Raw genomic sequence first — 24,895 nt, 5'->3', positions numbered from 1 at the left:
CAAGCATGTTATTTATCGCAAATATTTCAGCCCCTGCTGGCAGATACTAGAAGCACATCATTTGAAACCAAACAGCATCTTTCTCTATTGATGGCCGTTCAAAATAATTTGAATTCTGACTTCACATGTTTACTGAATTAACATTTGTTGGTCTCACCGTGTTTGAGATTTGTGTGTTGAGTTATATACATCTCATTGCGACTCAAAAATGTTTGCCTCTTATCTTAAAGGGTTAGTTCACCCAGATAGCAAAATTATGTAATTAATGACTTACCCTCATGTTGTTCCAAACCCGTAAGACCTCCGTTTATCTTTGGAACACAGTTTAAGATATTTTAGATTTAGTCTGAGAGCTCTCAGTCCCTCCATTGAAGCTGTGTGTATGGTATACTAAATGGTTCACATCTCTAAAACCCATTAATCCACAAATTAATCATTTTTTAATGTGGCTGACACTCCCTCTGAGTTCAAACAAACCAATATCCCGGAGTAATTCATGTACTCAAACAGTACACTGACTAAACTGCTGTGAAGAGAGAACTGAAGATGAACACCGAGCCGAGCCAGATAACGAACAATAGACTGACTCGTTCACGAGTCAAGAACCGGTTGCATCGGTTTTCGGATCACCAGTAGTTCTTTCGGACAGTTCGATTCAATAAACCGGTTGAAGAAAATGGTTCACCGGTTCTTTTGCGCTCGAAGTAATGGCGTCATTTGCGATGATTGCCCTTGATTCAAGCCTTCGGTTTACCCGCACTCATAACACTAGCACAGAATCAGTTCAGAATCCATCACCAAAAGAATCAGTTCGGTGCAGGCGCTCTGTGTGTCATCAGCTCTGTGTATCATCAGCTCCTCGGTTCTTCTTATCTGGCTCGGCTCGGTGTTCATCTTCAGTTCTCTTTTCACAGCAGTTCAGTCAGTGTACTGTTTGAGTGCATGCATTACTCCGGGATATTGGTTTGTTTGAACTCAGAGGGAGTGTCAGCCACATTAAAAAAGTTAACAGCTTAAGTCATTTGTGGATTAATGCGTATTAGAGATGCGAACCGTTTAAAATGATTCAGTTCGATTTGGTGAACTGAATGATTCGTTTGCGAACCGGATATCCAGACTGCTTTGTTTTGAACTCTCTCACACAACAGACACAGAAGAGAAGACAATGCTGAATAAAGTCGTCGTTTTTGCTATTTTTGGACCAAAATGTATTTTCGATGCTTCAAAAAATTCTAACTGACCCTCTGATGTCACATGGACTACTTTGATGATGTTTTTCTTACCTTTCTGGACATGGACAGTATACCATACACACAGCTTCAATGGATAGACTGAGAGCTCTCGGACTAAATCTAAAATATCTTAAACTGTGTTCCAAAGATAAACGGAGGTCTTACGGGTTTGAAACAACATGAGGGTAAGTTATTAATTACATAATTTTGCTATCTGGGTGAACTAACCCTTTAAAAGGGGATTATGCCATGTCATAAAGTGGGCACATAGTGATGAAAGAAAAAGTTTATTTTGTAGCTCCTTGCATTGCTAAAAAATAGAAATAAAAAAAATAAAGCTTTTTTTCGGAATTTTTACCCAGAATTTGCATGTAAATTTCACAGATAATTACAAAAGCCGTGTGTGTGGATATACAGTTTACCTAATGATCATTTTTCCCTATAGTTATTGTAGACCTGAATAAGCTAAATTAACTATTAATACAGTGTGCTCTGATTTGGAATATATCTTAAACAACTAAAACAGTAGCAGATTTGTTGTGTTTTAATACACCCAGTCCTGGATTTGGTGGCTTGGTTTGACTAGCATACATCAATTAACCTGTTAACGGAAACCCGAGGCACATCAACACCACAACGCTCTCGGGGTAAACATATCGGCCACACTTTCTGAAATCACGCTTGGTCAGGAAAACGCATGCAGAGTCGCATCAGACAGCTTCAAGGACAAATCGAGGTGAAGCCGAACAAACGGAGGCTTAATCGTTCAATCATAACGTGCCGTGACATTAAAAGCATTGCATCGCATATACATAATCTCCCATGCATATTCCATTTGTATGCGACAAGTCATTTGCATCAAGGCAAGGTGCTTTAAATAAGCTCATCCCCCAGCGTTGGCATTAAAGAAGCATATAACCGGAATATGTAGCAGGACAACTGCCCACGACAGCCACAGTCATTAAAAATTGATTGCTCTGAACATGGGACGCTTCGGATGGGAGCTTTCCATGTGATTCAGTGAGTGCCTTTATCAGCGGCAGCTGCAGTTCCCCTCACAGACACTCACACTGCCTCTCTGAGCACGAGAAACAAGGACGTCCTTCTTTTGCCTGGAAACCAGAGATGTTAGTAACGAGCAGTTAAAGCCTCGCTGTATCAGTACTGCTCAACTTTCATTTCTGAGGAGTTAATCAGCTTCTAGAGACATTTGAAATCGCCGTGCAGGTAATTATAACCTGTGTGTGTGTGTGTGTGTGTGTGTGTGTGTGTGTGTGTGTGGAATGCGAGCGTTTGGCTTTTGCTCTATGTGGGATGGAGCGGGAGCTGTCCGCCAGCAATGGTGCTGAAATCAGCCCCATGGAACGAGGAAGTGATTTTGTCTTCGACACGCATCGGAAATACTAAAGCGGGTCGTTTTAACGCATTTATAGGCGTAAGAAGATACTAGGAGTACAGTAGCGTACGAGATTCACCCGGACTCATTCATCACCCAACGTGTCGGTGAATTCGGACTATAAGCTTGTGGGTTTGATTCGGATGAGGGAAAGTTTACGCACAGATTAAGGAATCCAGTCTTGTATTGTAGTATCCTTAATTTTAAGATTTACATTCTGAAACTCTAACAATAATCATAATAAGTATTGTTCTCAAATGTTATTTGATATTTAGGTTGCAATGTAATGTTGCCATTCCCCACGAGAAGAACGAACGCTCCCTGCAGATTTACTTCAAATGTACACGATGCATGCTTGTCCCAGAGCTTGTTATAAGCGCTTTTTTTTCCTTGTGAAGGTTAAGTTACATGCAGGCACCGATAAGTCACTAACGGGAGCCCGTCGTAATTTTACAACTCTGCACTTTGTGTGAACTGTATGCGAGGTATATTGACCTCTACTGTCCTCCATATGTCGCATATTGTGAACTGATCGGCTGGATAGTATTGTGTATGCCATACAGTCATTATTATTAGCCTATAGTCTTAAGTAATGTTTTATCATATTACCAAATGCCTTCGTCTGTGACACAGTAAATGGTTTTGATCCAGTCAAACACATGATTTAATATGACAAAATCACACATATACACAACTGAAAATTTTAAGGGTAAAGAAAGTTAGAAATAGCCCCTTAGAAAAAAACTGCACACATTCACATCTTTTTTTTTCTTTCTTTTTAAGGTGAATATCTGTTTATACAAAGTAAGTTTTTGCTATTAAGTAATTGTCTGTTTCACATTGTAGATCTGGCGACAAGGGACTACTTGAAAAGCTCAACCTGAATGTAATATTTGGTTGAAGAAGGCAGGAATAAAAAGCCATCATCATGAATTTTGTAATGAAGCAAGCTCTGGGAGGTAAGTTTCAGATTTTCCCGTTTCTCCAAACATGACATTAACACAGAATCATCTCAGAGCAGAAACTATACAGTCATACAGTAAACTTGCACAGAAAAACCATCATGCTCAATCTGCTTATATATTACCTTTCTCTTGGCTTGTAAGTCATGCACTGCCCTTTATTTGCATGCACATGAAAAATGAACCAAGTGTTGCTTTTTTTGTCTTTGGAGTAGTTTTGTTTTTATCTGTCTTAGTCCTGCATAGCTTATCTTTTAAGTCAAACAATGAGGTTTAAGATAATATTGTGATGGATTAGAAAGCACTTGATCTGTTGGACTAGTAGATAGGTCGAGAGTCTTTGCGCATTTCAAAATCTGCCGCAGTTCCCTGTTGCTTTCATGACATAAGGGTTTGTTTTCTAGCTGGAAGACAATTCAGATGTTTTTCTCTATTGTATTTACTATAATTTTTAAAGGATCCTTTTGTTCATTATTATTTTTTCAATTTTTATTATTTTTGCAAGGCACATTTTATACTGTATCTAGACACACCAGAATTACTGACTACTGATAATGTGCTCTGCCGAGTTTAATCAAAATACAAATAATTCCATAAATATTGGCATAAATAAATATGTCCAAACAGAACTCCATCTTAATGTGGTTCATTAATCTCCTTTGCATTTGTAATGAGGATTTTATCCGTCTCACTCTGTGCAAACCTCTGCTCGTCAGAGCACTTAGCCTCATCAAGACTGAGATTGACAGTCCAGTCCCAAGGGATGTCACAAGAGCAGGACTGTGGCGGTTGATTAGCGGGGATGTGCTATAAAAAGGTGGCGTACGACCTGTTTCATTAACCAGCTGCCGGGTAAAGCAGCCCATGAGGGTCCTGCCCTAGTCCACTTGCTCCATCGATAAAGAAAATGAGTGAAATCCACTGAGCTGTACAGAAAAGGATTTCACCCTTGAGAAGAGAGAGTGGTCCCCAGCTTCATCTTTACTCCCAACTTTTCTCTCTCATCCTATCATGTCTTTTTCTAAAAGTAGCAGCGCGTATCTAAGATAAATTGATCTTGGCTTCAGATGTTTTTGGGTTATTATGTTTTAAAGATTTCAAGTCGCCTATAACTAGATTTGCATTTCCTGCATGAATTACCAGTGCTTGCAAGGCAGCATGAGAATAAGTTTTAGGTAAGCTTAGTTTCAGGCTTCGGTTCTGTGCAAATGATGATGACTCTCATGGTGTGTCTTGTTTTCAGTTGGCTGCACACAAGAATCAGCTATAAATGGTTAAAGTGTCCATATTATGCAAGTTTATAAATTTATTTTTGGGGTCTGCTAGAATACATTTACATGATTTGAAAGTTCAAAAACACATTGTTTTTCTCATACCATACACCCTCTGTCTGCCTGAAAAATACCTTTAAAACCCATCTTTCTAAAAAGCCCAGTCTGTTGTGATTGGTCAGACACTTAGAGTGTATGTCGGAAATGTAACACCCCTTACCATATTTGGGTTTCAGCTCCCGAGGCTTCATGAGCAGCTGTAAATGCTTTATTTCATAATTGATGAATTTTGCAATATTGAATCAACTGTGAACCGACTTGAGCTGAATAATGATATACCTGTTTATAGCTGAATTGAGCTTGTTTCATTAATGAATTTTATACAGTTACTGAACTGAACTGAATCAACACTGAACTGAGCGGAGCTGATTATTGACACTGTTGTCTTTTTAGGGCATCATTAGAATTTCTCTTATATTTCATAAGGTCTGTTTAATCGATTCTGTTATTTAACTGCTTTGAAACAGTGTGTATTGTATAAAAGTGATATAAATAAAGGTGAATTGACTTGGCTTAAATATTATATCTTTGGTAACTTTGGTGTCAATGTTATATATATATATATATATATATATATATATATATATATATATATATATATATATATATATATATATATATATATATATATATATATATATATATATATATATATATATTTAATATTACAGACCAAAAGTTTGGAAACATTACTATTTTTAATGTTTTTGAAAGAAGTTTCTTCTGCTCACCAAGCCTGCATTTATTTGATCAAAAATACAGAAAAAACTGCAATATTGTGAAATATTATTACAACTTAAAATAATAGTTTTCTATTTGAATATACTTTAAAAAAATAATTTATTCCTGTGACGCAAAGCTGAACTTTCAGCATCATTACTCCAGCCTTCAGTGTCACATGTAACATCCAGTCTATCACATGATCATTTAGAAATCATTCTAATATTCTGATTTATTATGAGTGTTGGAAACAGTTCTGCTGTCTAATATATTTGATGAATAAAAGGTTAAAAAGAACTGCATTTATTCAAAATAAAAAAAATTCTAATAATATATATTCTAATAGTATATTTTCTTTACTATCACTTTTTATCAATTTAACACACCCTTGCTGAATAAAAGTATTGATTTTATTTAAAAAAAAGACAGAAAAAAAATTACTGACCCCAAATTACTGACCAGTAGTGTATATTGTTATTACAAAATATTTATATTTTAAAAACATAGCTTCTTTTTTTTTTTTTTTTTACTTTTTATTCATCAAAGTATCCTAAAAAAGTATCACATGTTCTGAAAAAATATTAAGCAGCAGAACTTTTTCCAACTTTGATAATGAATCATCATATTAGAATGATTTCTAAAGGATCATGTGATAATGATCCTAAAAATTCAGCTTTGCATTTATAATTAATTTAAAAACAATCATTTTAAATTGTAATAATATATCACAATATTACATTTTTTTCTGTATTTTTGATCAAATAAATGCAGGCTTGATGAGCAGAAGAAACCTCTTTCAAAAACATTAAAAATAGTAATGTTTCCAAACTTTTGGTCTGTAGTATATATATATATATATATATATATATATATATATATATATATATATATATATATATATATATATATATATATATATATATATATATATAAATGTTTAGCCCACCCTACGAAAAAGTTAAACAAGTGTTTCCTGGGTATGGCAAAATCACTTACTCAACTGCTTTTTAAGGGCGGGGCTTGAGCAGCCAGTAGGCAGGCATTATGCAAATATATAACACTGTGATTAAGCTAAGTCACAGAAAAATAGCAGGAATACTAATGATGAGTGTTCTGTGTTGGAGTGATGAAGTCAATTTGATGTGAACTTCATTTAAAAATATGCAACGAAGACCAGGCCAATCATAATTCTATATGCATATTCTATATGCAAAAAAGAAAACCAATCACGTGATACCAAATAAATGGAAGAGGTTGTATGTATTTGCTCTAAAGCTTTTACTGCATAATTCAGATGCATCCATAAATGCTTTACTATATTGGCCCATTTCAAACTACTGCTCTGGGCTTTTTTTTTTCTTTTTGGTATGCTTGCAGTCTCCACCGTTGATTGATCCTGTAAATCATGGAACAGGCAATCTCCATTTGCCAGCAGCCGTTTTGACAGGCCCCCACACATGGTTCTGACCGACTTTAGATAATAAAGCTCAGGCTGAAGTGAAATAATGGGCCTGTCTGGCTCAGTAAGAGATTTAGAGGCAGGAGGTCAGCATGTGGCGAGAGAGTTCGGCACTAAAGCTCACGGATGTAAGACTAATCATGGTTATGTGAGAGAAATCTCCTGGGCATCCCTGCAGCATCAGCCAGAGTGCAATCAGAATGGGAGGCCACCCCTATGCACACATGCACTCTCACACTTACTCATCTCACTTTCTTGCTGAATTACACACACATTTGCTCTGTTTTCTTATCTTTTGCCCAGTACTGCGCTTTAGCGTGCTTAGTTGGGATTTAAAAGAAACTAAATATTACAGTTTTTTTGATTGCTAAATGACAGTGGGCACAACTGAAGTCACATGTGCAAAACTCTAACTACAGTCTGCACAGCAGCAGTTCATGTGGACCAAACTCTAGTTCGTTTTTCATTGCTTGAACACAGTTTCCAAAACTCTACACACTTATCCCACGACTTTAACCACAACCTGCACAACACTGTGGATTTACAGCACTTTGTTTAAATGCTAACACACTGCTGTCAAAACTGTGAAGCACACATTCAGAATAGAATAGATTCCAAACACTGCTGACTGCAATTTCAGGATTAGCCCCTCAAATACTTGTTCGAATTACAGTATGTACTTTTAGTTTATACCTTTTTTTCTCATTACTGTAATTCCGTAAATTACTACAGACTATTGAAGCAAACTGCTAATTTTCATTTACCTTAAATAATTGTTATGTTCTAAAAATGTAAATAAATCATGTGAAAGAATGTCACTCTTTTCTTTGAAGAAAATATGACTTTGTATGAAGTCACTGAAATATTTCAAACTGTAAAGATGAAAAGTTAGTATTTTCTGTATTGATGTTTGATGCTAGTGTTTTTCCTCTCAGTGTGTTCTGAGTGACAGTGTGTGTTATCTCAGTGAGGGTTGTGTGTAGTGTTTGGCTGCACTGAGTCTGTTTTGAGCCGTGTGTTAAGAGTTGTGTTGTTTGGAATGAGTTTTGCAGGTGATGTGAACTGTTTAGCTCAGGTGACTGTTGCTAGTGCAGATTGTAGTTAGAGTTTTGCACATGTAGCTCCAGTTGTGCTCACTGTCGTTTAGCAATTGAAAAAAACTGTAATGAATGTCAATTGACTGCACTGACACTGTTGGTTGAGAACAAAACTTGAAATGAATTGAGATGAACAATGATACTGTTAACATAATAACTTACATAATTTATGAACTTTAATAAAAGACAGTTGTTGAACTGAATTGAACCAACACTGAATTTAATAATGACACAACTGTCTTTTTAGAGCTGCCTACAGAGCTATTTTGTCTCATATATTTGATGAAGTTTGAGAGATGTTTCCATCTACATATTTTTATGCATATTTGGAATATTGCATTGAAATTATTATTTTAATAAAATGCACATAAAAAGCATATGCTCTCCAACTGAGGCAGATAAGTTTTTGATCTGTTATTGATTGTGCTGGTTTCCTCTTCATTACTATTAAGCTGTTCTGAAACAATCTGTATTATATACAGTGCTATATAAATAAACGTGACTTGACTTGACATGCACATACATTTTTGCAGTATTTCCTTCCAAATATAACCATGACTTTCTTGACCACTTCCTTTCAAAACTTCCTTTTACCCCTCTCTTTGCATCTCAATGGAGTGGAAAGACAGTTTTGCTCAGCGTTGTTAATAAGCTCGACATGCCTGAGTGTGTTTTCATTTTTTTTTTACGTTTGTTCCCAGGTTTAAAACTTAGATTTTTAATGTGCTTTCAGGCCCCACTTTATATAATTTTCATTTTTAATTGGGATGCTCACATTTGTGGTAAATTAACACCTGTTGTCATTAATAAGCAGAGGGTGCTCAGCTGAATCCAATTTTAATCCAACTGCACTTAGGTTTTCGGATCTGAATCAGATCACCTTCACATTAGTGTCAATGCTCTCGCAGTTCCTGTGGGTTCTGGCAGGCCACTCTGACAAAGGGTCATACATTAGCGTGGGTCATGGAAATGCATAAGCTAATCAAATGCCCCTAATCAGAAGCACAACTTAACCTCATGTCAATTGAAATTAACTAAATTGAGTTCTATTGAAGTGATGGCTGTGCAAAACTGTGCTGTAATACCACATCCCGGCTGTCACAGGGGTTAATTTGATTTACTTTAATGACAAAAAAAAATCAATCATGCGAAAACAAGCTATTACTTATGTCACGTTTTCTCATTTTAAGATTCTGCACTGTGTTGGCTGGGCATATTTAAAAGTTTGCCCCTTATTCTTATTCTTAAATTCCCAATAATCTCAGTTGTTGGTTGCAACTCATTTTATTCTTTTATTTTGGGGGGGGGGGGGGGGGGGGGGGGGTTGGGGTCCATGACTCTTTCTGCGGGTTACCTTGTTTCAGCAGTAGGTGGCGACAAGTGATGTTATTATGAGTGAGACTTTGACTGATTTATTCTATCCAACAATTCAAAACACTAAATCATCCTGGAATGAAACAAACCACTGTTTTTATGAGTGAGTCTTTAAAGCATTCAAAAAAATCTAAATCAAAATAAAAATAAAAAAGTATTTATGAGTGAACCATGGAATCATTCAGTTAACTGAATCGTTCAAAAACATAGAATCATTCGGGAAAGAAACAAGTGAGTGTTAATGCAGAAGTCATTGAATCATACATTCATACAATTAATTCATTCAGAAACGCTGAATCATTTACTGACAATACAAGTGAAAGAAAGTCTTTATGAGAGTCAATTTAGTCAATTGATTTGATGACTCTGGACTTTACACTGTGTGTTTCAACAGTTCTGAATCTGCAGAGAGTAATTCTACACACAAGAGGTTCTTTGGAACAATTGGTTTCCTTACACTTATATATTTATATAAAATAAAATACAAATGAAAAATAAAATGTACACCCATGTCGTTCCAAACCTGTAAAAGCTTTTTCATCTTCGGAACACAATTTAATATTTGGTATGGTAATATTGCTATTTTGGATGAAAACCGTGAGGCTTGGGACTGTATCATAGACTACCAAGTAGGTTACACTGTCAAGGTCCAGAAAAGGATGAAAGACGTTGTCAGAATAGTCCATCTGCCATCAGCGGTTCAACCGTAATGTTATGAAGCGACGAAAATGCTCACACTAGGCAATATTAACAGTGCCAGAGCACATCTGACCCCCAAAGCCGAGTTCGTTTGACTTGTTTGATCATTTCGTTTAGCAGTCCCTCAATTAGTTGAAAGAGGTGAGCAAGAGTGCATTTCAGTTATATATAAATCAGTGAGTGTGAGCGCTAACCGCACCGGAGCGCAGATCATTTGATACGTGCTGCATAATTGTGTGAATATTTATGAGTGGCCAAAGTGATATATTGTGAGAAGGCCATGTGTTACCATGTCCTATACTACTAAAAATAATAAACCACAAAGTTAACAAAACAATGCACTCCACTGTGCTGAGCAAGCATTTCTCTGCTGTCTTCACATATACTGTAGATGGCCTAAAAGCAAACAGATCTTTAAATTACTACAGTAACAACAATGTACATCAGTACATCATGTGTAACTTACAAGGGAAAATCAAAGCCTCTGACGTCAGGAAACCCAGCTCTGTGCAGGCCTATTGATTTATGTGTTGACCTATAAACGACTGATTACTTACTTTCAGCCTGCATGATTTTTAACCATGTAATGAGAAGAACGGTAAATGCAATGTGCTGAAATCAATACAACAGCTGAGATAGGGCAAGGTGCCGATCCCTCCGCTGCAGGGTAGGAGGTTACATGCTAGATCCAGCATTTCGGCTGGAATCAGACGGACATTAAATTGATTATAGGGCTTTTAGGAGCTCTTGGAGCCAAACTAATCTGACAGTCATCAAGTTTTAATTGTAATGTGAGCCTCTAAGGTGAGTGAAGGGAGGGAAATCAGGCTGAGAAGTGGTAATAACATATAGAAAGACCAATGAACTCTATTACGAAGCATCCTTAAAGGGATATTTTGCTATATTTATCTAACTTTTGAGGATGATTTTGTCCTCAAAGTCGCATGGGTTATCAAACAGTGGTCATCTGAAAATTGGAGATGAAAAATTTTTACTGAACAAAATTACTTCTTAATATTACATTACATAATATCTACATGACATTTATATAATGTTTCATTCTGTAAAAAAAAACAGGTCTAAAAGCATGAAGAGTAATTATTATCTATTGACAGTCATATTGACAGGAAGCAATGTGCATCTAGGTAAAGTTAAAAATAAAATCAGCAAAAAATAGACAAAGATATACACTTAAAATGGTTGTAGATGCAATTTTCACCCAGAAATTGCTCGTAAACATCACATTTACAAATTTGAAGTAGAAAAGTATTTCTTGTAAAATGTGCTATAATCTTTGCTTTATTTGTTTACCTTTTTTTCAATTCATTTTTAATAAATAGTATTTAATACATCAAATAAATAATATATTTTAATATTTGAAATATTTTATATTGACTATATACACACATTATAATATATACAGCGCAAGGGTATTATAATATTTGGGGGTCATTGGCATTAATTTTTTTGAAAACCACTGGTCTATACAGTTTAGTAAACCTACACACACTTTCCTTTCTTCGTGCACACCTTGACACCTGTTTAAATGGCTCTCTAGGACAGGATGCAATATGTTTTCCTGTCCATCCTGTAGATAGTGTAAGAAGCAGTATTGCTGTGAATCGTGCCTGACCTTAAACCTGTGAGCGGAACACAACGCTCTCTCTGTTTCTTTCTCTCTCACTATCTCAATCCATCTCTCTTTCGGGCCAGCAGATGACCACATGGTAGGACACATGGGCAGGTTCTTTGGCTGTAGGTTTCTGGCTCTGAGCTGCAGGGACTACAAGTGTGCAATGGCCCTTTCAGTTCCACACAGAGAAAACACCTGCCATCATGAAACACACACACACACACACACACATATACATACCCACAATGCACTAATGCATGTATCAAATTGACATTGTGATCCATTCTTGTGCAAATGATGCCTTGTGGATATCTTCTCAACACATCAATTCACAATCAATGCCCTTTAATTGCCAAGTCACATGCAGTGACACATTTGCACACACACTCGTATAAGCACATACACATACAGACACAGCACAGATGGGCTATGTCCCCAGAATGACCGCGGGTTAGATATCTGGTCAAGCTACAGCCATTCATGTGTGTTATAAATGGATGAGTCATAACTTTGGACCGGCCGATGGTCCTACACGGTGCCATGGGGCTCCATAAGGTCTTTGCCAGTTTGACACAGCAAGCACACTTTACAGGAGAAAAAAAGGAAGTGAAATGATCTTCATTAGTAAGCAATTTAAAGCACAGAATCATTCACGAACGAAACGAACGTCATTAAATCATTAATTCAGTCGATTCTTTAAGAAATGCTGATTCATTTAATAACAAACCAGGTAACAGTCCTTATGAGTGAGTCACTGAATCATTTCAGTCAAATGATTTAACATTTAAAATCATTTGTGAGTATGTGATACTGACCAAAATGGCACTATAGGGTCATGCAGAGAAGACGAATCATTGATTAAAGTTGTTATTTTTGTTTTCTTTGCACATAAAAAAGCATTCTTCTAGCTTCATAAAATTACAGTTAAACCACTGATGTCACACAAATTATTTTTAAGATTTCCTTGCAACATTTCTGAGCCTTGATTATGTAAGCATCCTTGGTGTCTATGGGAGGGTTAGAGAGCTCTCAGCATGCATCAATGAACAATTTGTGTTCTGAAGATGAACAAAGGTCTTACAGATTCGGAATGACATAAGGGTGAGTAATTAATTACAGGACTATCATTTTTGGGTGAACTGTCCCTTTAAGCTATAGGTGCATTTTTAACATTTGAGTTTGAGATTTTACTTATAAGATATTACAGAGCATTTTGCCCCCAAATCTATGCCTGTGTTTAAAAAAGATCTTGGCTGGTTAGTATTAGCATTAACATTTCAAATGGTACATTCTGCAACGACAACATACATACAACATACATACATATATATAATAGCATGTAGTTAAAATGAAACTAAATGCAACATTTTAATTATTAATTTTTACAGTATATACAATGACTCATCATCCAACTCCTGCTGGTGAATGTTGTAACTACAAAGTTCACTGGGCAAATAGTATCTTGCAACATATAAATTACATATAAATTCAAATAACTATTTCATTATAATAGTAGATGTTTTACGAGTAACTGTTAACAGTTAGTAACTGTAAAAATTAAAGATTAGATTTTTTTTTTTTGAATGAAAGATCAAAAAGATAAAGAATGCAGATTAATTTTCACAGCCGTCTTTGATCATATTTATCAAGGTTATCAACAGTTTTGGCCACGACCAGTTAGTAATACCCTTCATCTTAAAATGTAAGAAAATTATACATGCAGTGCTCATCAGTGTGATCACTCCCACTTTGTACTCTGCAGTTATTGATTCAGGCAGGTGTCAGTAGATCATTAGAAAGGTCTTTTTAATCAGTAATCATTATCACCATCATAACCTACTATCATCCTTCACCTCATCATCACCATCGACATGGCATCGTTATCAAACATTTTTTCCCATCTCAACTTATAAATGAATAAATGTAAATGTATATTAAAAATATGAAATTTCACTAAATGAATATTTTATAAGAACCCGTGTAAAAAAAACATGGCAATGCTCTCTTCCCGATGCACACACAGTCGTTACTGCCCCCTGAAATAAAAAAAAGTTAAAATACAGAAAAAAGTGATTTAGTACCTACTAGACGTTGTCCAAATGGCCCCATTAAAAACCTGTTTGACATTTCATTTCTTTGATTCATTACAGGCAACTCTCAAAGCTCTCTCTTCAACTGTTACTTTCCTCCTGCAGTGGGCCTAATATTAATCCAATGTCATGAAACCATTGTGAGGTTAATCTTAACCATAAAACAGCTTGGCCCAGGGAACAATTATCATACTTTGTATCCCAGAGCTCCTCAGTGAAGATCATTATATGTCTGCCGGCATGACAAAAACTTTAAAACGTCCTTGTTTTAAGACTTTTTTATCCAGAAGACGTCTGACCTAAATGAGGAATATTCAAGTGTAGAAATAGATCCAGACGCAATAAACTCAGGATGTCTCTTGAGGATTGAACACACTCTAAATAAAATCTCAAACTAATGAGTGAAAGTCAACACCCATAATGTTCTCATGCAAATTACATAAAGGAACCTCGGCAAGCAAAAAATAGGTTGCCGACGTCAGCTGTTAGATAACCTTGACATGCCACTCTCTGACTGTTGGGTCTCCAAGGTGCTATCCGGTATCCCTGCGAGAGAACTCCATCACTCGCTGGCACAGGGCAGAGGTCTTTTGGCCGATACGCTGCTTGCCCTTGACTGCTGTCCAAAATGACGGTCGCGGCCCAGCATGAAACTCTGGCAACCTTTCTGTCCCTAGCAGAGGTAATCCTATAGCAGGCCTGGAAAGGTTGCGAGCTGTTCCCTTTTCGTGACTGCAGTCGCAGATGCTACTTTCTGTCTACTTTTTCTCCAGCCTTCATCAGCTATGACCCACAGGCTGGTGTGAAGGTCTATTAAGCAGTCTGGTGCTTTTGTGATGAACTACTAGACCATTTGTCAGTGTGTCTATGTGTGTGTGTTTGTGTTTGATATTAAGTGTACATGTGATCGTTGGTGGACGTTTGCCCTGTGCCAACAATAACACCAGGTTTTGCGATCACACTCTTTAATGAAATTAATATTTTAGCCTCATTATCAAAGAGATGGAGTCAGTCCTTTTATCAACAATACAGAAACATGCTACAAGAGTGAATGCTCATTAATTGTGATTTTTTTTGCTTGAGTCTTCTGTATTTGAACTCTGAAAATTTCTAAATCTTGCTCTATCTGGTCTAGTTGCTTTTGGTTCTTTTTGGGTTCTCTTTGTTCAAGCTGATACAACAGCAATACAGTGCACATATTGTTATAAATACTGTGGTACATTTGCTTATAGTACTACTATCAGTCAGGTCAGATTGAAGGGGTCATATTCCCCCTCTTGTGAAGGTTGTAATACATTTTCGATGCTTTAAGTGGCTAATGGAAAAAGGGCTGAACAGAACAAGGTCAAGTATTTACAGTATGTTTTGAACATTGCTATCTAGTTTTGGCTTCATGTTTGGTGGCTGATGGAGTCCAAACTAAATATTGTCCCTGAAATATCAAAGCAACAGTAATCCCAAAGACTATACATTGCAAAAAAAAAAAAAAAATCCTGAATTATATATATATATATTAATGTATGAATATTTGCATGTCAGGTCTTCATCATACACTTATATGTTTTATACACTTTATAAACTTTATGTTTTCTGTGACACAAGCCAAACTTAAATGGTAAGGTAATGATTGTCTTCAAACAGGTTTCCCAAATACTCTTACATTCTCTTGGCTGAGCCAGAAGCTGAGATGTCAGAAACCCATGTTTTGACAGCGCCACAGGGTTGAAGTGTTTGCACACTTCAGGAAGTCAACCTACAAAAGGTTTACTTATAGTTGTCACTGCACATTAATCTAAGAAAAAGGCACTTTCACATCAGAATAATTACACATTTCACCTTTACGGGCAACTAGAGTATATAGAATGTCACCAGCACATAAAGAAACAAGTGTGTGATTCTGTCAGTGGTTTCAGACAGAACTGGATCCCAGCATTACCCCAGCTTCCGCTGATGCAGGCAGCAGGATATGCCATTCACCATCTGTCACAGGGAGATTCCTTCACCCTCTTGTGAAAGTTGTAATAAATTTTCAGTGCCTTAAGTGGCTAAAAGGAGAAGGGCTGAACAGAACAAAGGCGAGTGTCTACAGTACGTTTTGATCACTGCAAGCTATTTTTGGCTTCACATTTGCTGGCAGATGTTCAAACGACTTCAAAAACATTCTTGTCCATGAAGCACTAAAGCAGTTGAAAATCAAAAGATGATTCATTGTTTACATTGGAAAAAAAAGAAGAAAAAAAAAGAAAAAAGAAAATCCATAATTTGCTTCAGCAAACCTGCAAAAAAATTTAAGAATTTTTAAAGCATATACCTTTAATTATTGTATTGTTCTTACCTCATTGACATTTCCTTAATATCAAACTTAATATTATAGTATTATACACCTTTAAATAAGTCTCAACAGTTTATGTAATTTGCTTCTAAAGTTAATTTATCTTAAGAATGTTTAAATATTTTATAACTGGAAAAGTCAAATGCTAAATTTGTCACTGTGGTCCCTGTGACACTGGTGGAGAGTTATGGCCTACAGTGACGCCATTGCAAAACCATTCATCACCTTGAGCTTTGCACTGTGTGCAGCCTTTGGAATATAAAAAGGGAGTCCATGGCCTCCAAACAGGGTTGTGTTCACAATAATACCATGGTTCCAATACGTTGCATGCTTCTTAAAGCATGTGCTTTTAACATATTTTAAAACTTTCAGAAAGCCAAATGCAGTTACACATCAAACTTTTCCATTTGGTGATAGGTAAAAAAATTATTAAAGCCAGAATTATGTGATCTTTAAAATGTACTTTAACAGAAAAAGCATATTTTGTGAAGGAGGTTTTTTCTCCATTTTTTAGTTGAAAGTCTCAGAACGAATCTTGTGTTTCAGTATTCCTTCAGAGCAGTACCCAAATGGTGAAGGTAGGCGTCAGAGAGTAGTGGGCGTCTGGAGAGGCCTCTGCTGACCCACCAACACTTTACAGAGTCCCTGCAGAGCTCTGCTAGAAAGCACCACCTCCATCTAAACAAATACTTCCAGCCAATACTGAAAGCCAGGAAGAGCAAAAGCTGCCAAACACACTTCTTTACTTACAGTTGACTTTTGCTTAATACCTGTCTTCTGAAAGGTGCAATGATTTTTAGCCTTATTTGTAATTTTTATAGTAGTGCAACCCCAGATTTGATAAAAATATAGAAAAAACACACATACATACATACATTTATGGCATTAAGTCTTGTTGCATGTGATGTTAATTTACAAATAAACTATGGGAAATTAAAAGCAGAGATCTACTACAGCTTTGAAAGTGTTCAATATGAAACTGTAACTGTAAAATTCAAATTCACAAGGGTTGAGCTGTGAAGGTTTAGCATTGCGCCCTTGTGCCTGTAATAAGTGTACTGTATATTGCTCTGGATAAAAGCTTCGGCAAAATGACAAATAGGTAACTAAGATAGGAAACACACTCAAGAATCTCCAGTTGTGGCTACAGCTAAATCATCTTAGGAGTAGTTTGGAGTAGTTTGGACTCCATCAGCCACCATAAATCTTCCTAAATCATCTCTTTAGTTTTAAATACATAAATGTCCAGAATGGACAAATTACACCAAACAATAAAATCTACCAGTACAGAACCATGACCAAGTTCCTCACTATTTAAAACGGAAACAATCACTGAATAATCTGCAAAATTAATGATATGACGCCTCTGTAGTTGCTTTTGACAATCATTAGTATACAGCACAAATAAAAGAGGTGAAAGAACGCATTCTTGTGGTGACCCAGTCAAAGAAAAAGGTATATCAGATAAAACCCTGTTTACTTTCACATGGTGAGACCTATCAGTTAAAAAAATCCATCAGCCAAAATCAGGCCAAAATTAATGTTTTATAAACCCTATTTATCCTTTCTGCTAAGATATGAGGCTGGATACAGTTAAAGGCAGATGAAAAATCACACAAAAGTCTTTGCACCCTCAAGATGTGCTAAAATCGGATATCACTACACTGCAGTGAACGCGCTCACAACAGACCCGGAAGAGAAGACAATGCTGAATAAAGTCGTAGTTTTTGCTATTTTTGGACCAAAATGTATTTTCGATGCTTCAAAAAAATTCTAATTAACCTTCTGATGTCACATGGACTACTTTGATGATGTTTTTCTTACCTTTATGGACATGGACAGTATACCGTACACACAGCTTCAATGGATGGACTGAGAGACTGAGAGAATGACATAATTTTGGTTTTTGGGTGAACTAACCCATTAAGTTGTAGGAATTTCTTGTTTGATACCTTTGAAGTGGTATTCATTCATCATTCATACTGTATATTAAGTAACTTTATTTTATTGAACATAATTAAATGGAAAACAGTTCAGTTTTTATCCTTTTGTTGTCATACAGGTTTTGAACAGCATGAGAGGGAGATGATAGAATTTCAATTTTTGGATGAACTATTCTACTACATGGACCCATCTGAGAGAGAAATAAAAAAAAGCCAGAGCATGGTGAATCACTTTAAAGTGATTGTATTCTTTGACAAGCTGAATTAAAGACAGCACATTTCACTATTGATAAGAGACGCCTAAAAATGTCAGCCCACTTAGCATGACAAACAGACAGCCCTGCTTCTAGGAAAAAGAAAAAGAGGGTTCAGAGGGCAAATGAAAGAGAGAATCAGTCTTGTGTCTACACTTCCTTCAATGCTCATGCCATTTTAACACATAATAAGATCATCTCGAAGAGGGGTCAACACGGCATATGCAGTCTTGCTTAGATCAACGTGATTTCAGGACTGTAGTGTCTGTTTTGGAGAAGAATGCCTTTTTTTGTTTTTTGTTTTTTTTGGAAATGCTGAGCTCATCTGGATGGCTGGCAGACAGACATGTGGACAACTGGGACTGGTGGAGTACAGACATCAAAGGACGGAATTGTCCTTGAAACAACAGCTAGTTATATCAGTCTCATCCATACACTCCAACACACAAATACATCTGACTACAGGCCAAACGCACTGGACCAAACTGGCCCGTCCTGGGAAAAGAAGATAACATGGGATCCAAAAGACAGAGTCCACAAACAACATCTAATTTAAACCTGGAAACAAAGGAAGTTTTGAAAACACTTAAGTTTATTTGATGCACCTGGTTTATCTTGCATTAGATTATCATATGAGGAAGACAGAAGGGGCGGACGGAGACAGACAGATAATGTGACTCCCATAAAATAATAATGGAAGCAAAATCAATTGCTATCAACCAATGCTTCAGGTGAACAATACCAGAGTCATGCATGTCTGCACAAGGAAAGGTCAGAGACATGAATGGAATTGCACACTAATATTCTAGCACACTTCAACAATGAACGTCATTTACGTTGAAGCCTCAGAAAGAGCACAACTGAGAACTCTATGGAAGAAAACATCAGAGGAGGGCTGAGCACCAGTGTCATTTGCTATTATTGTAAGTCAGAGCAGACAGTGGATGAGCAAAGCTATAATGTAGGAATGTAATTAGCAACCCATTTGTGGCTAATGCACAGAGATAGCAGTGTAATAGCTCAAAATGGGAGCCAGCATAGAGACCATCAGTTCCATAATAACAGACAATTCAAAGGGGAGGTTAAAAGTGCCTCTCTTCCTTTACATTAACAGGTCAGAGGGCGCTGGGCTTGATTTTTCTCTGATGATCTACTTAGAAAATAATGCAATTTTTTCCATACTTGAATTTTGAACAATTTGAACACTAGAGTTGCATCTCAATAAATTAGAATGCAATGGAAAAGTTCATTTATTTCAGTAATTCAAGTAATTCAACTCAAATGTGCTGAGATTGAATTGCTGGGTTTTTGTTAAATGTGAGCCAAAATCACAAAATCATCACAATTAAAATACCCAAAGACTTAAACTACTTCAGTCTGTGTGCACTGAATTAATTTATTACATGAGTTTCACAATTTGAGTTGAATTACTGAAATAAATGAACTTTTCCACGACATTCTAATTTATTGAGATGCACCTGTATATTTTAGATTGAAATAATGTTTGACACTATTGCTGTTATTTTTGATCAAGTACATGCACACTTGGTTAGAAAGAAGAAGGTAAACATTTAAAATGGTAGTGTTTACATTGAAATAAAAGTTGTTATAAGACACTGCAAATATAGTCATTGTGGATGGTTCAGCCTAAATTATTCCCTTAATACTATTCAACATAATCTAGATATTAATTTTGATTTGACTAAATATACCAGTATTTTCTGGAGAATCTGTGATAGCACTGTAAGATTTCTGAAGAATGACAATTTTTCTTGTTTTCCTCTGTGAGCTGTCATCATGTTTGTGCAGCATTCGTAATGATTTATGTCACTATTACACCTCTGTCAGGCATGATTAATTATTTAAACGTTTTGGCTCATTTTTAACATGAAGCAAAATCACTAACTTGGATCAACATGTCAGAATCTATGAGCGACGAGACACAGAGGTAGTTCTGTAAGTGCATTCATAAAAGCAAACAGCCCAGTGTTCATACTACAGCGGCTGTTCGAGCACAGGACATGATGTCACCATGGGCCATGTTCTGAGTTGAGTTGGTTTCATGGTGAGCTTTGTTAATGAAGGGGAAACCAAAATGATATGCTAGGCTTCAGGGGTGAGACAGGGACAATAGTGGTATATGCTTAAAGCGGTTAATTACTGATGATTTCGATTAGGGAAGAAGGATGCTGGAATGCAATCAGGGTGAAGCTGATTAATTAGAATCTGCTCATTACACGATAAGATCTTAAAATAGGTAATTTAACCAGGAATGGGGGTGTAAACCCAAAATCAAAGCTACTTGCTTGTAGTTTCCACAGTGCTAAAGTCTCTCGTAATTCAAAATTTACCATAGTTTTAGCTCTTCTTCATGCTGCAAAAATTATTTAATGAGCTTTAATTATTGACTGTTTTTCCAGTAAATATATCTAAAAATACATCCAAGTAGACACATTTACTGCTTAAGCCACACTGCTTAACATATTAACACTTGTTTCCTTTAATGCATTGTCGCTGGGAGGTCTGAACAGGTTTGGGTCCAAATGCTTGCAAAGAGAAATTTTGTGAAACTGGTTTGGGGGTTTTGAGGGTATGTTCTTAGTAATGGTTCAGAATTGTGTGTGGTTACAATTGTTGGACTATATAGCACCAGATGTGGCATTGGGTTTGCCAGAGATACAGTATACATTATTGGATCTTCTTGGTACAGTATTGCTCTTGCTATGTGAAGCTCCTGGATACAAATCTTGTTGAAAGAGTTCAAAGATGTGAAAAAGCTGAAATGGCATGATTGCTCACACAAATTTGCTGTTGTTGCATGTTTGCTTTTACAATATTGGTAAGATTTAAGGTTGGCGGAATATATATTTAAACACAACAGAGAATTAACATTTTAGCACCAATCACCTGATATTTCATTTTTGAACATCGCAATGAAAACACAACAACCAACATTATAAAATAGTGTCAGATTCACAATAAACTGTTTCAGATTAAACTGAACACACTTTAAATTACACACGTTGGAAATTTCACTTTTAAATGGTCGCAAACAAGCAAGAAGTGACATAATAAATCTTTGAAGAAATGTTTTTCAATAAACTCAGGTTTTTCTTTTCTATATTGCTTGTAATGGTGGCACCAGTATAAAAAAAAAAAGTAATTGTTACAACATGGTGTCTGATTATACATTTAAATATGTTATGTAGTGATGTTTCTAAAGCCAATATATCTTATTGTAATTTTAAAATACTAAAAAAGGGCCTATTTACAGTTTTAAAATATTGATTCTACATGTCTAAATTCTTATGAAATGAACAAAAATTAAATGCAAAGGAGGATTTGAATCACTGTTGGACATTTCAGTTCAACCACTGAAACTAAGCACAACACAGGAACATCTTGGTGACTAAAAAGTGCATAAATATTTAATGACACAAACACTGAGGCATTTCATGATTGGTTGTCTTTTGCTAAACAACACACTTTGAGATTCTAGCACTGCATTGTTTCTGAATTCTCTTGGCACAGCAATTTGTGGTTGGTGCTGTGACCAAAAAATTTTTCTGAAAAGCCCTTATTATTTCCTGAACTTTCTTGACAGATCTATTTGGAAAAATTACAGATGTACAATATGCTAGTTTCATCACCAGTTGTCCTGCTGGTGCTCTGGCTGTTGTGGGCTTTTGTTTGCGTTGCTTTGAGCCTACTTGTCATTGTATCGTTTGGCCCTAGGATTTTAAACACAAGTGTGTGAACAATCCAAGTGGTTCTGACATCAAATAAATCAATGTTAATGTTCATTCTTTTTTTTAGCATCTTGCACAGAAGCCTACCATGCCCACTCCATTTGCCAGTCTCCCCTCAAGGATAAAAAGGTTAATCTTTCAAGTGAGCAGGTCCTGTCAGTTGCATTACAGTAATGACGAATGTAATAGATCCAGACAATGGCATTGTGTACACCAACTGCATCTCTGCAACAACTGGGTGAGTCTTTGAGCAACGGCCAGAGGGTCAACACACTCACCGTATGGCTCACTGAGTGTTAAGCCAGATAACTCGAGAAGAGACTGAGCTTTCTGGGTCTATCATGATGCAAATGCCATGTGTAAGGCTTCCAACACTTAATGTGCCTGCAAGACTGAATGAAAAGTGAGGATCTCTGGTTAAACGAATCACAAGAGGTTAATCTATGATCCTACCATAGGAAGTGTCATCTTTTATCCATATATAAATCATTCAATACTATCTTAAGTACATTTCCTGGAAGACAGTGTCAGGCGGGTAATTCCTCAACTTAATGGATCCAACTTTGACATCCATTGAAGCTTTATACTGCACAAAAGGTTATTTAAGAACTGTTTCATTACTGAAAAAATAATAATAATAATAATAAACAAATTTATATATATATACATTTTTTGACATGTTAAACCCCAGCACTGCTCTTCGAACCCTGACAGCCATGAGAGCAAAGTTAAAGTCTGAATACAAAAGGGGAGAGCTGTTAAAATAAGACCTCCCTCTTGTGCCTTTTAGGTATTCATATACCATTTCTGCTGTCCTTGTCTAAAACATTTTCTGTGAAAGATGAGCCAAACGAGGCAATAGCAAACGGAAGCTTGGAACACTGGGAGAAATAAACAGCCTGGTTTTGTAAGATATGGCTATTGATATTCCTGGGCAAGCCAGAAGAAGGTCGTCATGGTGAATGAGTCAGCATATATCAAAACCTACAACATATTGCTTGGCTCTCTTTGTTTCAATGTCCTTGTCCAGTCACTAACATCGGGGAATTCTTGATATTTAAAAAACTGACGCCTTAGAGGCTTGGCAAGCAGTTATAGAATCTTCCCTTTCAGTAATAAGACATTTGAAATAACTGAATATTTGTCAGGTCACCAACTGTCCTTGAAACATTTGAACATTTTGTACACTGTACATCTTGCAGCACAGCTTGACACACAGAGAACTGAGATAACACTAGTGCATGATGTGGAGAGAGTTCCTTATATCATCTGTTATATATTCCATTCCATTGCAATATTGTATTGTTCTGCCCCAATTTCTAATTGTAAATTTCAACTTCTGTGTGTGATATTCTTTGGGTTTTGAAGACAGGGTTGCGCATTTGGAACTTTGAAGTTGATAGATAACAGGCCTTAGAGACAGAGAGTGATCACTATTTAATATATGTTCACTTTCATACATACACATTTATGAAACATGATAAAATGTGAAATTAATAATAAATAAACTTGTGCATAACCTGTGTTCTCAATTAAGAAGTGTGCCCATTTGTGTATGAAGTTGAAAAAGAAAACAAATTACACATGCAAAAAACTATGTTTTTAGTAAAAAAACAGTTAGAGTATTTAATCTGACACCAAATAGATGCTTGCAAACAAAAGTTGTATTGGCCAGATGGAGTAACCAAATTGTAACAGAGCTGATGAGACGTGAGATGTGCAGAGCTTTATTCATAAACATGGTCAAAACAGGCAAGTGTCAAACGATGACACACAGGTATATCGCAGGCAAGACAAGAGTAATCCAAAGCGGGCATGGTCAATCGATGGCTAACAAAATCCAAAAGGTTTTGGCAAAATGGGTAATCTGAAAACACAAGCAATAGTCCAGGCTGGGGCAAACCGTATCCAAAACAGGGCTAAGCACACGGGATAATCAAAAACACGAAACAAGGCAAAACTATGACTTTGACTAGACTAGAGAGGAGGCTACTTGAACACATTCCGTTCAAATCACTATGTGAAAGTACACTGACAAAAACAAACTGTCATACTTCATTATACCTTTATTTATCACAAAAACACTCAAATACCTAAACATTGGCCCTCTTCAATTGAGTTTAGACAAAAAGTCATCAAGATGTATTTTCATTATGCTAACTGTGCTTGGTAAAAGCCAAATCAACACATCAACAATAAACTCTATAAATGTGCTTCACCATTGTGTAATTTCCACTCAGATTCATACTATTGATTTAATGCAGAGTCAATACACTCACTTGTTCTTTTCAGTGGCTTTCATAATTTGACAAAGTGCTAAAAAGAACTCATCATCAATAAAACATTAGAAATTCAGTATTGTCTTGAAAGTACACACTCTATCCTTCTCACCACTGTAATGGAGAACATGGGGATTTTTGGATCAAATGCTTGTGAGTTGTTTGTGCACTGCTGTGGTTTCAGTGGCCTCATTGGTTTAGAGGACAAACCCTAAACACAATAACAGTCATATTAACACTGGATTTATGGACTCAGAGGAGAGCGGCTGCAGAATCACACCCTCATTGAGACTCTGCATAACTCTGAATCAGATTGTAAGATAATAATCAGGTCAAGGTCCTGTC

General features: G+C 36.3%; 1 protein-coding gene across 1 annotated transcript in view; it reads left to right on the top strand.

Moving 5' to 3' along the window:
• The first annotated feature begins 2,190 nt into the window (after positions 1 to 2,190).
• Positions 2,191 to 24,895, top strand: part of LOC132109779 (complexin-1-like) — a 42,529-nt gene continuing 19,824 nt past the window's right edge. Inside the window, exons 1-2 of the mRNA XM_059516118.1 lie at positions 2,191 to 2,459; positions 3,475 to 3,587. Coding sequence (XP_059372101.1) covers positions 3,557 to 3,587 — 31 coding nt within the window. The 5' untranslated portion in view covers positions 2,191 to 2,459; positions 3,475 to 3,556. The remainder of the gene's footprint in view (positions 2,460 to 3,474; positions 3,588 to 24,895) is intronic.

This window comes from Carassius carassius, chromosome 29 (assembly GCF_963082965.1).
Source record: "Carassius carassius chromosome 29, fCarCar2.1, whole genome shotgun sequence".
NCBI classification, from domain to species: Eukaryota; Metazoa; Chordata; class Actinopteri; order Cypriniformes; family Cyprinidae; genus Carassius; species Carassius carassius.
The sequence above is the reverse complement of the archived record's forward strand: the minus strand, read 5'-3'. Positions and strand labels throughout refer to the sequence as shown.